The following is a 16930-nucleotide window of genomic DNA, read 5'->3' as shown; positions in this document are numbered from 1 at the left end:
TGCCTACCTTTTTGGGGACTTGTCTGATCTGGAAGCTGAGAACTCAATCCACAAAATGGAATTCACTCCTTTCCTGAAACAGGGATAAGTAGAAAGATTACTCCCTTAAGGGCTGGTTCCGGGGCTTGAACATAGTGGCCATAGCTTCTCTTTGGAAAAGAGGACTCACTCATAGTAGGACTATGATTTATGTTCATTAGATGGATCAGTGGTACTTAAGAAGTTAGATGTAACTACAGGGGCATAATGGTTATTGGTCCAGCTGTACTTACGAGCGATCTGTGAAGGGTTGTCACACTATTGATTGGTTACGATAGACACATAATATATCTGTGGTAAGAAGAGTTCAGATGTCGATCTTTAGTGAAGTACTTGGCAGTTAACGGATGGTGGATCCTGTGACTAAAGAGTTTAGTCAGTTGTTCACGTACCATTAGAGCTTTAAGCTATAGATCCATAAGGTCCCTTTGGTAGCTCAATGGATTCAGTTGAGGATCAGTTCTTGGTGTTGATTTGAAATGTTCAAATTGACAAGAGGTATTTTGATTATATATGATATAATCGGTATGATGTATGAGATACATCTAGTAGAGGATTAATGTAAATGAGATTTACAAGTACCATGGAATAGAAAAAGAATTATGGTTTATATGTTTCATGAGATGAGATATTGAAACTATAGGTTATAAATATAGTATGATAAGTTGGTTATCATTTATATTTATAATAATATTAATTATTGGATAATTAAATCTTTTTCTAATAACCAATTGAGTGTGAGGTTATTGGTGGTTCATGGTAACCGTGAAATAAAAGAAAAATTGTTTTCCTAATTTTAGTAAGTTTTTGGAAAAAGTTTTGGTAAAAATTGTTGAGATTTTCTCTCGGAAAAACATCTTACGAAAGCTTGTCAAGTAAATACCGATTTACTAAGCGACAACTTATTTTTTAGTAAACAATCGTGTAGTATTTGTAGGCGACAGACACGATACTAAACAATGAGCTAAACAATCGCTTAACTTTTGCCAGGCGATCGCTGAGTGATGTGTGGTTAATGCGATGAAATAATGGTGTAGAATGCGATGGTGGAATATGCGTTGTGCATGCGAGTTTTCTTAGCAAGATCCAAGTATAAATCCTACTAAGTTGCTTGGTAAGCCCAGGGTCGAACACAGTGACTATGGAAACAGTATGAGGTGGAAATTTTCGATTACTTTGTAGTAACAAATAAATCAATGCGTTGGTTGGTATGTTGTTTAAGGTATAGAGTTTATGTGGCGGAATTGAGAAAATGGTTAATAATGCGAAAGATACAATGAGTATGCGGGGGAACGAGTTGAGAAGGTCTTTAGCTAGCACTTCCTGGGATTGCGTTCAATCTATGCGATCGTGTTATACACATGCGACAGCAATTCATTTTCCAATGCAAATGCGATAGCTCCTAGTTTAGGACGCATGCGATGTATGCGATGATGTCTATAGGACTTATTCCTAAGTCTTTATTTCTTGCCTATGCGATGATGAATGATGCACACAGGTACAAGGTGACCACATACAATCATATCCTATCTCTAGGGTGCATGCAATGCATTAATAGCAAACAAAACTTATTCCTAAGTTTCTATCTCTTGATTATGCGGTTCTAATCTGACTCTCCCGAACCTAGATTCTAATCTGACTTTTTCAAGCCTAGATTCTAATCTGACTTTTCCAAACCTAGATTCTATCCTTAGACCACCCTCCCGAGCATCTCTAAAGGACGAATGACGTATATATAATACAAGATGATCGCATAAAGTGAAGATCTCAGGTTATGCTAGCTAAGTGCTTCTCAACCTATTTGACAAGTTAGTTACTCATGCGTAATGTAAAGAGAGTGGACAGATATAAAGATGCAATTTCCATTTTATAAATAAGTTCATAATACAAAATGACAAAGAAAATAAGGATAGAGAGCCTGGTAGCAATGTCTTGCTTCCCAAGGCTTTTACACTGAGTTTTCTCTACACTGTCCAAAAGATGTTCTTACTTCCACAAGAGTCGGCCCTCTGTGTTTTCGACGCTTCCCAACACTCTTCCGAGTTAACCAGGACGATCTCTCGGCGTATTCTCCCTTCACTTGCCTCCGCCTTCTAAGTATGTAATATCTAAGTAAATAGTGAAGGCAAACTCTAAATTATAAATCGCGGAACTGAACTCTCTAAACTCCTTTAACGAAGGTGGCCTTTGGTATTTATAAAACTTCAGGGTGAAGAGCTTTTTCTCTCGAATGATTGCACTGATGGGATGTCATTAATTCTTTGTTTGATGCGCCGAATAATTTTCACCGAAAAGTTGAGTGTACTTGCTATAGTGTGTCGTTAACGACTTGTCAACTAAATTCGGATTCGACCGTCATCAACTTTCTGTCCCATCGTGATTTATTTAACTTTTACTTTTATGTGCAGGCTCTATGCGGCCACCTTCTTGAGCAGATCTTCGCGAACGCATATGATCGCATAGCCTTGCGGTCGTAATCTCGTAATGTGCTCGGACACTAAATTCTTTGAATCGTAATTCCGCCTTGCGCCAATACATTTTTCTGCATAAAATACATAAGTTAGTTGTTTTAATGTGATGGACGCATGCGATCGCAATATTATAAACTTAATGCTTTTGAATACAATTTTATATATTTTTACCATTGCAATCCTTCATTGTTTTATATCTTTGCGCTGTAATAACATGTATTTTTGTCAGTTATCACTGAGTTTTTGCTAAATGATTGGGCATCGACCTATACGATAGGTTTTTGTCTTCTCCCACTTGCCCAATCGTGTACACGATTGTTCATTCCTCCTTCGTCTGCCTCAAACTAACTCCAAACAGAGGCCACCCTCTGGATTCTCACATCGAGAATACCAAGATAACCTTGTTGGTGGTGTCATACTCAAATCGACACCGTCGAGGTTCTGTGGAGGCTGTTCGTACTGTTGGGGAGTTCGTGATCGAGGCGATCGTAGAGTTCCAGTGTGCGGTGTTCATGTTGCGGAGCGGTCGTGTTGTTCGAGTGTTCAAGGTTGCTGTGTTCGTGCGTTCGTGAGCAAGAAGCGTCGAGACGAGTCGACAAACCTTCGTAGTTTTTCTCCTTGTTTCTTGTTGTCTCATGCTATAATTTCTATATTGATTGCATAACTGTATGTTTTGTTTACAACTATAATTTGTAATGTTCATACATGATTGTAATTTGGAATGATCTATTCCACTGCTCATAGAAATCCTCGTGTTCGATTTCCTTCACCACTAACCAAATAACTATCGTCCGTCACATCCGAATTTTTCATATGAGATGGGTCAAATATGTCACTATCTTGGTATACAAAATTTGCTTCCACATTTTTCTCTTTTTTCTTCAGGGATGCTTGATAGAGATCAACTAAGTATTTCGATATGCAATAGGTACATGACCAATGTCCAGTCATTCTGCATCAGAAGCATTTATTTTCAACACTTTTTGAACTCTTATCTTGTGGAGCTTTTCCTTTGTGATCATCATTTTGTGTGGTTCTTTTTAAATCCAAATGATTAGAACGACCACCGTGAAAATAATAATTATTTATTCCTCTGTCACAATCACGACCTTGACCACGACCTTGACCACGATTATTATTAAAATTCACAACATTCACTTCAGGGAATGGTATCGTCCTAGTTGGTCGAGATTCATGATTTTTCATTAATAACTTGTTATTTTGTTCTGCCACGAGCATACATGAAATTAGTTTATAATATTGTTTAAAACCTTTCTCTTGATATTGTTGTTGCAAGAGCATATTCGGGACATGAAATTTTCTCTAACATATCAACATCAGTAATTTTCTCTTTGCATAACAATAGTTTTGAACTGATTTTAAATAATGCAGGGTTGTAATCACTTACTGATTTGAAATCTCGTAACCTCAAGTGCATCCACTCATAACGAGCTTTAGGAAGAATAACTATTTTTTTATGATCATACCTCTCTTTCAAAAATTTTCACAAGATACAGGGATATTTTATTATAAGATACTTCCTTTTCAATCCCTCATGGAGATGATAACGAAGAAAAATCATAGTTTTTATTTTGTTCTGATTGGATTTCGTATTTTCTTCTTTAATAATCTCTCCAAGATTCATGGCATGTAGGTAGATTTTGACATCAAGTACCCATGGCAAATAATTACTGTCGTTAATATCAAGGGCGAAAAATTCTAATTTTGTGAGATTTGTCATGACAACACCATAAAAAAATATTGTATTTATATTAGAAATTTAATAGATATTAAATATGCAAAATAACGTTAAATTTATTAATTATAACGAAGAGGAAAAAACTGACATACCTTTAGAACCTACCTTTAACGAGGAAAACAATAGAAGCTCGTGTTGTTAAAGTGTTGTGAATTTGAGGAGCACAACAACGCAAAATAAGAACACGGATATGACGAAAATATAATATAATAACAATATATAATAAAATAAATAAATATAATATAATATATAAATATATAAAATAAATAAATAATAAAAAGTAAATAAAATAACAAAGAATGTATTTCTCTACTTTCTCCAATCTTTTTGGATTGATCATCCATATGTACATGTCTTTCAAAATCCACCAAATGTCACTATTTATAGGCAGTTTGGCAAGTAGGAGGTGTCACATGGACACTAATAGTGTGTAATTTTGAGACATATGGATAACACATGAGGTAATCACTAAAAGAAATTCGGGCTTTAATGTCGGTTGGAAAAAGTGAAATCGGATGTATAATGTCGGTTTTAAAAAAAATAGATCTTTAATGTCGGTTTTAAGCCGACATTGAAGATGGGCTTTAATGTCGATTTAAAACCGACATTAAAGGTGTAATGTTTTTTTTTCTTATTTTATTAAATAATATATCCCTAATGTCGCCGCTCCTTCTCGATTTCTTTACGCCCAAACCCTATCTTGCTCGTGCCGTCACTCGTCCTTCACCTTTCTTCGCTCGCTGTCGATCTCCTTCACGCCGTCGCTCGCCCGTGTCCGTCGATCTCCTTCTCTTCCGTGAGAGGTGATTATTTAAACCTCTAATCATTTGCAACTCCTTTCATGTTTGAGCAGTGTTATTTGCAACCTCTGAGCAGAGTTGATTATTTAAACCTCTGATCATTTGCAACTCCTTTCATGTTTGAGCAGTGTTGGAATTTTGAGCAGTGTTATTTGCAATCTCTTAGCAGTGTTGGAAATTGAGCAGTGTTTAAGTTCTTTTTTCCTTTCCATATACATTCTTTCACAAAACCATTTACAGGGTAATTCTGAATAATCTTTGATTTCAAATGATAAAAGAAGCAAGTGAAAATTTCGATACAATGTAAACTATATACATGTTTGTAAGCAAATTTCTTTTGAATTCATCGTTTAGCTTGTAAAATGAGTTTATTATGTTGATGAAATTTTGTTCATTTGATTTTGGTTGCTACAATTTTTCAAGGATAGAACCAAAGGGAAGGGGAAATTTTATTAGGAGTGTTAATTACTCAACAGATGATGTATATTTTACTTTTTCTTATATAAATTCGCAATTTCTATAGATTATGTTAATGGCATTAATTTGACTTCTCAATTGTTGTTTGTGATAATGTCTGACTGAATAAAACCCAATAGTTTTAGTAGAGAGAGTGTGAGATTGTTGGATGGTTAGGGTTGATAATTGAAGTCATTTTTAGCTTGCCCACTTGAGGAAATGACATCTCCCAAACTTATAGATTAAGCCCTCTGGTCAAACTAGTAGGATAATTTTGATTCCTTTTGCTAAATGATGGAGAACTCTGATGATATTGAGGCTTGAATTCAACAGACTCTAAATCTTTGTTTGGTTTTTGTGAGTCATTATCAAGTGTGAGCTTCTAGAGATTGAAAGGGCCAAACAAGTAAGAAAGATGAAAGTTTCTTTTTCTTTTTCCTTTTCATAAAACATGGAAAATGAGGTGATGTATTATGCAGCAGTTATCAATGTAGCTCCTAATTGGTATGCCTCTTTTATTTTGCTTAATAGATGTGTGAACTAATTGGATATTGGTTTCACTATCTCGTTTTCTCTATGATTAATTCGCTTGAATTAAAGAGTGCAAACTTTGGATTGTTAGTGAAGTATTTTAGCTTTTGAGTTTGCTTGTTCTATTGCATATTTAGAATTAAACATTTGTTGCTTTCAGTTAGATATTACTTGTATTTTCTGAACACAACTTCTTACTTTATTATTCAGAATAACCCTGAAATTTTGTTTTTTGGCTTTTCTTTTCATCGATAGGAACTGAGTCCTTGATATTGACTCATATAAAATCTAAGGACACGATTTTTTGTGATATTTGTTTTGATTCAATACTTGATTTTGAGTGAAGTTTTTCATTTGTTAGGTTCAAATTTGACGTGTAAGTCTAAATTTTGATTCTTAGGGACTTGGAAAGAAGATAGGAAGATTGCATTGGACGTTTTTTAAGAAGGTTGACAAGTGGAGAAGGTGCACCCAACGTAAAAAGGACTTCATAACAACATTAATAACAAGGACAAGGTAATATTTATAAGATGCTTATCTTAAAAGTCTAGTTGTTCTAAATTTGTTCATGTTGCATATTTTACAATCATAATTTTATGCTTTTAAATTTTCCGTTGTTATTATTTTTTTTTTGGTAGATTAAGTTGCATATTTTACAATCATGGATAAGTCATGGATGAAAATGAATAGAATGTCAGTTGAGTATGGTTTAGGGGTCGAGGTGTTTATTAAAAATGGTCTACAACATTCAAATATACCGAATATCATGAGTTGTCCATGTTTGAAGTGTGTTATGCAAAGACTCTAGATGTGAACAAAATAAGAGAACACTTATTTTTTAATGATACAGATCAAAGTTTTCAGACATGGATTTTTCATAGTGAATCATTACTGATTAAGAGAAACAATGAAAATGTGTCTACTAGTGAAAGAGACGAAGTTGATGAGGATGATGTTGATGTTGATGACACAATTGGAATGTTTGAGGCTGCATACAATAACTATTTTAGTGGAAAATCCGATAATTTTGAAGAATTGTTAGATGATGCGAAGAAACCATTGTACCCAAATTGTAAAACTTTTTTCAAAATATCTACATTAGTAAAGTTATATAATTTAAAAGCTAAATTTGGATGGAGTGATAAGAGTTTCACTGAGTTGTTGGAATTAATTCATGACATATTACCTAGTCCTAATGAAATTCCAACTTCTACTTATAAAGCAAAAAAGATGTTGGGTACTCTTGGAATGAAGTACAAGAAGATTCATGTATGTAGAAATGATTGTTGCTTGTTTAGAAAAGAACTCTCTAATGCAAATGTATGCCCTATTTGTAGTACGTCAAGATGGAAGCTTCAAAAAAATTTAAACGAAAGGGCTAAGAATATCCCAACAAAAGTCGTGTGGTATTTCCCTCCAATTCCAAGATTTGAAAGAATGTTTCGAAGTAAAGAAACAACAAGTTTATTGACATGGCATGCTAAAAAAAAAGAAACATATGGTTTATTAAAACATCCCAAAGATGTCCTATCTAGAAAAAAATAGACAATTTGTGGCCAGAGTTTGGGTCAGAACCTAGAAATCTTCGTCTTGCTCTTTCGACAGATGGGGTAAATCCACATGGAGATCTTAGTAGTAGATATAGTTGTTGGCCAGTGATGTTAGCGACGTACAATCTACCTCCATGGTTGTACATGAAGCAAAATTTTTTGATGTTGACTGCACTAATATCTGGTCCTAAACAACCATAGATCTTTATTTAGCTCCGTTAGTAGATGACTTGAAAAAACTTTGGAAAGATGGGGTAGAATGTTACGATGCATATGAAGAACAACGTATCATGCTTAAAGCCATTTTATTATGGACCATTAATGATTTTCCTGCATATGGTAACTTGTGTGGTTGTACGGTTAAAGAATATCATGCATGTCCAATATTGATGAATATATGTAATGGATTGAAAATATTGATTCTTGTAGTTTGTGGATAAATTCATAGGTGGAAGACATGATCTGTTTATTATTGGAAGCTATATTCATGGTATTGTGATTCTTGTTTATTCATGGAATTAGTACTAATTGATATTTGTGAATGAGAGAAATGATGGCTTTGGTGTAAGCTGTATTCTATGAAAGTCTGGTTCTGGTATTGTTTTGCAAATTTTGGTGGAAAAATTCATAGGTGGAAGACAAATATTGATGAGTATATGTAATGGATTGGAAATATTGATTCTTGTTTGTGGATAAATTCATAGGTGGAAGACAAATATTGATGGGCTTGCCATTCAAATTTTTTTATACTTTTTAATATAAAACAATGACGGACATTTCCTGACCCAACACGAGACATATAATGTTGTTTTTAACTTATTTGACCAAAAAAATGGATTCGGCTACGGAATTTAAAAAAAACGAACAGATTTGAGCTTCAATGTTAGTTAAGAATTTAAAAAAAAAAAAAAAAAAAAAAAAGCCAACCGATATTAAAGACCTTTAATGTCAATTGCAACTGACATTAGAGACCTTCAATGTTGAGACTTTTAATGTCGGTTGCAACCGACATTGAAGGCTATAATATTGGTGTTATTGAGCCCTTTAATGTCGGTTTTAAACCGACATTAAAGGCCTTTAATAACACTATCTTTAATGTTGGTTGCCAACTGATATTAAAGCCCTTTAATGTCGGTTTAAAACCGACACTAAAGCCCGAATTTCTTCTAGTGAATGGATAAGTGACACATGACCAATGAATACTAATAATGGACATCTACATTAGATCTAATTTAATATATTTATAATACTCCCCCTTAGATATCCATTATATATGAAATATGCCTCGATAAAACCTTACTAGGAAAAAACCCACTGGAAAAAAAATCCTTTGTTTTCTCATTCAAATCTTCTTTTGATTCTTACTTTTATTTATGAGGCCAACATTTTTTTGGAATTAAGAAAGACTTTCCTTACTTGTGTATATTTTGAAAAGAAAACAGTTTTGGAAATTTCATAAACACGAGAATAGGGTTGGCAATGGGACGGGGGTAAGGATGGGGAAAAATACCCAAAAAATAGAAAAGTTTATATAATTATGTAATTAGATCTATTTATTTAGGTTATATGTGTAGAAAGACCTTAATTATTTTGTTTCTATTTAAGAGGTTTAAGTTTTTTTTTTTTTTTTTTTAAATGGGTATTCTTGTAAGTGTTATTAACCATTTAAATGAAAAGTTTGGTAAATATTTACTATTTGGTTAAAAAAATCAATAGAATTTATTAAATTAAATTAAAGTAAAATTTCACAGATAGAAAAAATGTTAAACTATCTACAGAAATAGCAAAAAAAAAAAAAAAAAAACACTAATGGAGACTGATAGACTTATCTGCGTCTATCAACGATAGACTTCTATCAATTTCGATCATTGATTAGACACTGATAAACTTCTATCAGCCTCTATAAAATAATATTAAAATTTTGTTATTTTGTGTAAATAGTTTCCTTTATTTTTCTATTTTTGAAAATCTTTCAAAATTAAATTTAGAAAAAAAAATTATTCAAAGAATAATTTTTAATTCCCTAAATTCCTTGCGACAATTCTCACTTGTTAAGGATCCCACATGGTAAAAGTAGACAGATCTCACAATTGTAATCTTTATAAGATAACTTAGTTATTCTTCCCATGCAAATCTGTTGTGAGTTAGAACCTTATATTTATGAGAGCCATAAAGTTGACATTCAATTTTAAAAAATTGAGATATAATTTAATAACAGTAAATCCAAGAGACACTATCTTGAAGGACATGTGAGGATTTTACAGTGAAAAATGAAGAGATTTTACCATAAGATTCATGAGATGAAACCCTATATATGTTTATGATCTAATATGACCCTAATGCCAGGTGGTTACATTCTTGTTCTCGTCCCTACCCTGTCTCGTGAATTAGAATGCCTTGTATGTGATATTTGGCACTCCAAATAACTAAGTTGTATATGCAATTATGTTATTTATAAGTTTGGCCCTTGATTTAGAGGGATGCGCTATATATAAACTCTTTAACCTTAGAGACGCTTCTGCATTCTATATTATTTGATATTTCTCTCTAACAATACACCCTTTGCCCAAGACGTTGTTAACAACTGTTGGTGAACCATGTAAGTCTCTATGTCAATTTTTACTGTTTACATTTTATCGTGTTCTTTATTTATCGATTTCATAACTGTTGGTGAAAAACTTTAATTACATGAAAAATTAAATCTTTCATGGGTTTTTAGAATCGTATATTTCTTAATTCAATGAAGGGAAAACTCTTTATATGCATTCACCTCTAGTTTTGGGTTTGGGCCTTAAGGGGTACCCATGTTTTGGAGGGGGTAAGGAGATAGACAAATGTGGTATGATGGTTATCCCACACGCACACTGTCGTCCGTTCGGTCGTATGCAGCACACGTGTGTTCATTCGACTCATTCATTCCTTTCTTCTTTCTTCACATTTCCAAGCATTATCTATTTTAGAGGGGTGTCAGAATTTCAGTGTAGTTCCGACCAAGACAGTGTTTTTTTTGGGTTGTTGTTTTATCTTGAGGATGGCTTGGTCTCATTCCGAATTGCTCACAAAGGGCAGAGTCATGAAACGTCTTAAAGAGAGCGAGATCTGCGACTCAACCTACTTTAACCGGTTGTTCGTTTTGCAGGTTTTGTTTTCGACGGCCGCCATTCAAGCTATTCATTTGTTGTCCTTTTCTATTCGCCAGGGGAGTCGTTTCCAACAATAACACCTAATATATACCAAAGGCATTTTTCTCACGAGAATTAGTTCTCTTTCAAGTGGTCCAAGAAGGAAGAAGTTTGTTTCCAAAGAATGTTATCAACACAAGTTGAAGTGAAACAGCAGCCATTTGAAAATTAACACAAAAAGTGGAAATTAACTTTGTATGTGTATATAATTAACCACCAAAAAATTCATAAGACAAAAAAACACTTCAAATCAACTTCACATTGTCCATAAATTGCAAAGACAGATTTCTATTTTAGGAAGAATAAAGCTTTGGCCTAATTCACCCATGGTTGTATATTTTTTTAAAAGCCCTAATAATAATATATTCCAAAACTCTCTCCTCTTTATCTTTTTCTCAAATCTCATCCCTCTTTGCCCTTTCCCCTTCCCCCATCTGGCCTTCCTTTAAACCCTAATAATTCCAAACTCTCACCTTTTTTATGCTCAACACTTAATATTTAACCTAATCTCTATTTTTATATATATCTTTCTTCTTTTCACCCCTTATTATTGCCTTTGCATATAGCACATGTGAGGAGAATATTCCCCAAATGCCTCTCCTCTCATTGCTTTTCAACTTTGAATCTTTATAAAGCAAAATGATGGGTGGCACCTAAATTAGGAAGGCAAGTTTTTTCTCTTCACTGACACGAAAAAAACGGTATCATAAGATGCAAAATCTAGACACGGCGAATAACAACTAATAAACATTATCATTTGATTATTAATTATTTGAATTTTGAAATAACAGTACATATCATTAATAGAAAACAACATTGATATTTTTTCGTTCATATTTAGTCATGAACAAACCCTAGTTAAATCCAGATATATCCACGTACAAAAAGACAAAAATTTACAATATAACTATTTCAGTTCAGAAGTCGTTGTCTTCTTTTTCTTAATAACTTTTCTTCTACTTTCTTCACTTTGTTCTCAAGTACGAACAATAATTAGATTGAGACGTGTCGAAAAAGGGTTCAACCATTTTCTATTTATTCTTTTATACTTCTCTTGGGTCTACAAAGAGAGTTCTATTAGGTGGGGCATTTGTCCATTCCAATATATGATGATCATGATCATGATCATTATCATTACTAATATTATTATTTCTCAAGGACTTTATGCACCAAAAATCTTCATAACATGATAGCAATTTCCAATGAGGAATCTCCATTTTCAGCTCATCATCTTCATCACCACCAATCTCTGTAACAATAGCTTTACAACTATCCCTTGAATTATTCTTCAATGCCACATTATGCACAAATTTGCACAAAGCTCCAACCAATCTCTCAGAAAAAGGGCCTTCATGGTGCAATCCATAAACAAAATAAAACCCAAATGGCTTGAAAAAATCAGGCACCAAAACAAGCTTAAAGCAAGGCAAAATTTTATCCATAATTTTTAAACTCTTTGTGTAAATAAGCCATGGAAATGGTGCTTTTCCTAGCCTTAGCTTGAAAACTTCCCCACTATTCCATAGACTTGCAATGGCCCAGCTGCTCGTTGTAATCTGCCTGTTTCCGCCGACAGCGGTCGACGGCGACAACCATGGCGGTTGTTTGAAATTTGCCATCCATGTCCCTAAGCTCAGCTTGTTTTTCAATATGCTTTTTATGTCTTTGGGGAAGAACTCTGTTGAGGCCATGTGTTTTTTGTATATTGCTTCTGCTTCTTCTATTTTTAGCTTTTGAATGTTGATTTCTGATGAATTGATATTGTATGGACGATTTCTTACTGGGTCTACTAAGATTCTTCCTGTTCTAAACTTTATGTACCTGTTGGGAAAAAATGTTTAAAGAAATTTCTGATATGACCGTAAACTTTCGAGTTTTATCATTATGCATGAGTTGTATATGAATCATATGTTAATTTTAAAATGTGATCTTGTTAATTAAATAAAAAAAATGGCATTTCATACTACGAAGATAAGAGACATTATTTGAAACGATTAAAATCACTTTTATGATGCTTCAAACTAACATCAAAGCATTATTTTGGAAATGATTTTAAATTTGAAAAATAAAAAAATTTGAAATTTGAAACCCATTTAAAAAATCACTCTCGAAGTTTATCTTGACCCGTAAAATTTAAATTTTATATCTAAGTATGATTCTCCTACTAGCCAACCCAAAAAAGACTAATTAGACATAAAATTGACTTTTTTAGTACATTGAGAGTAAAGAGATTTGACCCATGGACCTCACAGTCACTAACTCACTTATATGATAGTTGAATTATACTCGTTTTAAGATAGAATTAATATCTAATCCGAGCATAATACATCAAGTAAATGATATTAATTATCATTTCAAAGATCATGATTCGATCTCCCACTCTTCCAACTCGTAATTGTTAACTTTAAAACAATTATAATAAAGTAATAATGAAAAATGGAAAATACCTTAAATTATTGATGAAGAGATTAAGAGAGGCATGATTATCTTTCTCAGTGGCCATGCAACAGTAATCAACATCATTAGAAACAAACCAATCTTCCAAACGACGGACGAGGCCGGAGCCAATCCCACGGCGGGGATACGGTGGCGCCACTCTCAAGCCAAGAATGTAGCCCACTTTAACCACCAAACCGGGCGGTGGCGGTTTATGAGCAGTCAAAAAAACCGCTTTTATAGAGCCTTGAATAACACCAACCACTTCCTTGTCCCACTCAGCAACCTAAATAATACCAAAAAAAAAAAAAAAAAAAAAATTAACTCACAAATTAACAATTAATTAAGCTAATAAAAAACATAATTAAATTAGATTACCAGCATTTTATACATGGGACTATTACGTATTCTACAAATGGGGTCACCCAAATTGTCAGTGAAGAGAAAGACACGTTTTGATTGGCCAATTTGACATCTTCGTTCAAGGTCTATAACTTGAGCTTTATCTGATAATTGACTTTCTTCGTAGCATCGAATAACAAACCCCATTAAATTAAAAAAACATATAAGATAAATTATAAGATAAAGTTTTAGAATGAACTTATGATTAAAAATGAGAGGGGGAATTTTATTTATATATAATAAGGTGGGGGAGAGAAGGAAGGGTTTATATTGTAAATATGTATTGAATATCAACATCAATATGGTAGGATAAATTTTGAAAGGGGTGTGTTTAATACGAGACAAAAAGTGATTAATGATAGAACGTGTTCCTTGTCTTTGGTTTACCCTTTATTAACTTTTCTTTTACTTATTATAGGCAGACCATGTTAGGATAACCATATGCCCTCACAAAATTCTCTCCCTCTTGTTTATTCGTTTAAGTTCTAAATACTACTTTCATTCCCGAGAATTTAGTTTATGTGCTTTTAAAATATTCAATTTAGTCTATCTACTTTTAAATTTTAAACTCTGTATGTTGAAAATAACCATTTTGGTCTGTACTTGTAAAATTTTGAAAAAAAGAGCTACAAATGAAGATTGATGGACCAAGATCGTTATTTTTCTAAAGTACTGTTGAGAATTTCATATTGAGAAAATCAAGAAACTTCACACTTTTTAATAGTGTTGAGGATTCCAATGTTGGGGATTCTACATTGGAAAAGTCAAGAGATTATCTCACACTCTTAAGATAGATTGTCTACTTCTCATATTACCAAATGGTTTGAGATGAAATCTCATGATATCTAATATGCTACCAGAGTCTAGAAAGCCTAAACGAGTATTCGGCCCAATAGAAAAAAGTTGAGATCCGATCAAGAATGGTGAACCCAAAAGATATAGGGTAATTGGAATATGTAGGTACGATTTAGGTTTCATTTGGAAAAATGTCAAAACTGAAAAATAATAAGATTTTTGGCAAATCACGTGTAGATCACATGTGGGATATTTTCTGAATTCTTGTTTTGTCTTTAATGGAGTTGCTGGTTTTGTGGTTCATGTTCTTATAAATACACAGTAATTATTGGAGTTGAGGTAAAAATGTAGTTATTGATACAGTGTAATTGCTGAGATATTAGATTTTAAACATATTGTTTCAATAATAATTAAAATAAATAAATAAATAAATGAACCCTAGATTGTAAAACTGTGAGTTATCATATTTCCATTTAAATATATAATTTTTTCTGATTTTTCTCACTAAATATCTATTTGGTATATATCTTTTTTCTATATATTTGATTTTATCTAACTACGTTTCTATTTCTTTAATTATTTGCCACAAGATTCAATTTTATCTAAATCTTTTTTCATTTGTTACATTTAACTATTTTCATTTTTTTTTCTAGTCATTCGTTTACCTACTTATCATGTTTTATTCTTTTTTTTCATTTGTTTATTCATATTGTTATTAGATTCAATTTTTCCAATTTTTTTTTATAGTTTTTAGTGTATATTTTTATCTCATTTTATCTCATATTATATTATTATACAATTGATAAGGTTTTGAAATACATTTGTAGTTATTTTACATTTTATTATCTAAATATCATGCGTTGGTTAATAACACATAAGTAAGATTGAATTTACACATTTGTTTTTTCTTCTTCTTAATTTCAATTTTTTTCATCCTCATCTTTTGATTTTACTTCCATCGATCCATCGATTTTCCTTTTTTCCTCTTCATCTGTCTTTGTATGAAGATTCAATCTTCTTCTTCTTTCTTATTATAACCAGCTTTCTTCATTTTTCGACAAAAGAAGATGAAATCTTCTTCATCGGAGAGAATGAGTTAGACACTACAATAAATTAGAACTTCTGCAGCTGCGATGGACATGGAGAATCGAAGTCATGATTTTCATTGGTAATTGACTACTTTCTAATATATATGTGAATCTTGCATATTTGTACCATAATTCAGTATAAAGAGATTCTTTTCCCAAACCTTCTGAGCACATTATTATTAAATTTGGTTTATTTAATCTTTTTCAATTAGTTTAGCTTTTTGCTACCAGATTTAGTTTTATCTACATTTTTTTTTTCATTAGTTTAAACATATTGCTATCAGATTCAAAATGTAATATAAAGTTAAACGTATTTCCAATTTTCCTTCGATAGGCTCTAGAAATTAACTAATATACATTACACATACATTGAAATTATAACAGGAATTATAAGATTAACTAATCTATATTTACACATACAATTTAATCGTAATATGAAGTTATACCATTTTAAGTATCATTTTTAATGTTTCCTAATTTAAATTCTATTTAAATCTATCTTTTGTTATCATAATCTATTTTATTAAAAGCTAAACTATTTTAAATCTAAATCTATATAACAGGAATTATAAGATTAACTTCTATTTAAATCTATCTTTTGTTATCATAATCTATTTTAAAGATTTATTAAAAGTATATCTAAATTAAATTTAGACATTTAAAAATACGAAAGTTAGGATGAAACGAAATTTAAAATAAAAAAACGATGAAAATGATATTTTAGTCAACATTTTGAAATTACAGGGACGAAATTAATCGAAAATCAATGGAAAGTAATATTTTTTAAACCTAATTAAACCAATAAATTATGAAAGAATGGAATTGGAAAAGAGACCAAGATTGAGTCGGCAGGGAGAGAATATATAAATGGTGTAATACAAAGACATAATGAGTACTTTTTTTCGTTACTACCTTTTGAAAAATGAGGAAAACTAGAAATTCTTACCTTAAAAAACTCCATATATACAAAGGGGAAAAAACAGATTAATGACAAAAAGTTTCCAATTTCAAGGCAATCAATATTATCATTATTATTTTTTTGCAAGGATTGATTGATTCACATTGCAATGGAAAAGGAAGGGCTTTAGTGCAAAATGGGTTTAAATTAATGGTTAATTTGGGGTGGTCCATTTCTTCCATAATTTCTTAGCTTTTAAATGAACATTTATGAGATATAAATTTAGACATTGGCTTAGAGAGTGAAAGAGATTTGGTAGTTAATGAAGGCCATATGCTTAATTGCATTTTTAGTCCCTATATTTTAAGTCTAATTTCTATTCAGACTTTGAGTTTGATTTCAATTTAATCTCACAGTTTTAAAATATTATATTTTTACTACTTAGGTTTTGAGTTTTGTTTGATTTGATCTCTAAAGTTTCAAGATTTACACGTTTAACCTCAAGCTTTCACTAAATGCTCAC

The 16930-nt window shown here is 32.1% G+C and overlaps 1 protein-coding gene across 1 annotated transcript; it reads right to left on the bottom strand.

The window, feature by feature from the left end:
* Positions 1-11698: 11698 nt before the first annotated feature.
* On the bottom strand, positions 11699-13838 carry LOC120088947 (putative N-acetyltransferase HLS1-like). Its single transcript, XM_039046386.2, has 3 exons — positions 13603-13838; positions 13236-13510; positions 11699-12609 (listed from the first exon to the last, which is right to left on the bottom strand). Exons 1-3 carry the CDS (start codon positions 13771-13773, stop codon positions 11832-11834), a joined length of 1224 nt encoding a protein of 407 aa, XP_038902314.2. The 5' UTR covers positions 13774-13838; the 3' UTR covers positions 11699-11831.
* Between the last annotated feature and the right edge of the window lie 3092 nt (positions 13839-16930).

Source organism: Benincasa hispida, chromosome 10 (genome assembly GCF_027475165.1).
Source record: "Benincasa hispida cultivar pf3 chromosome 10, pf3_genome.v1.1, whole genome shotgun sequence".
Classification (NCBI taxonomy): domain Eukaryota; kingdom Viridiplantae; phylum Streptophyta; class Magnoliopsida; order Cucurbitales; family Cucurbitaceae; genus Benincasa; species Benincasa hispida.
The sequence above is the reverse complement of the archived record's forward strand: the minus strand, read 5'-3'. Positions and strand labels throughout refer to the sequence as shown.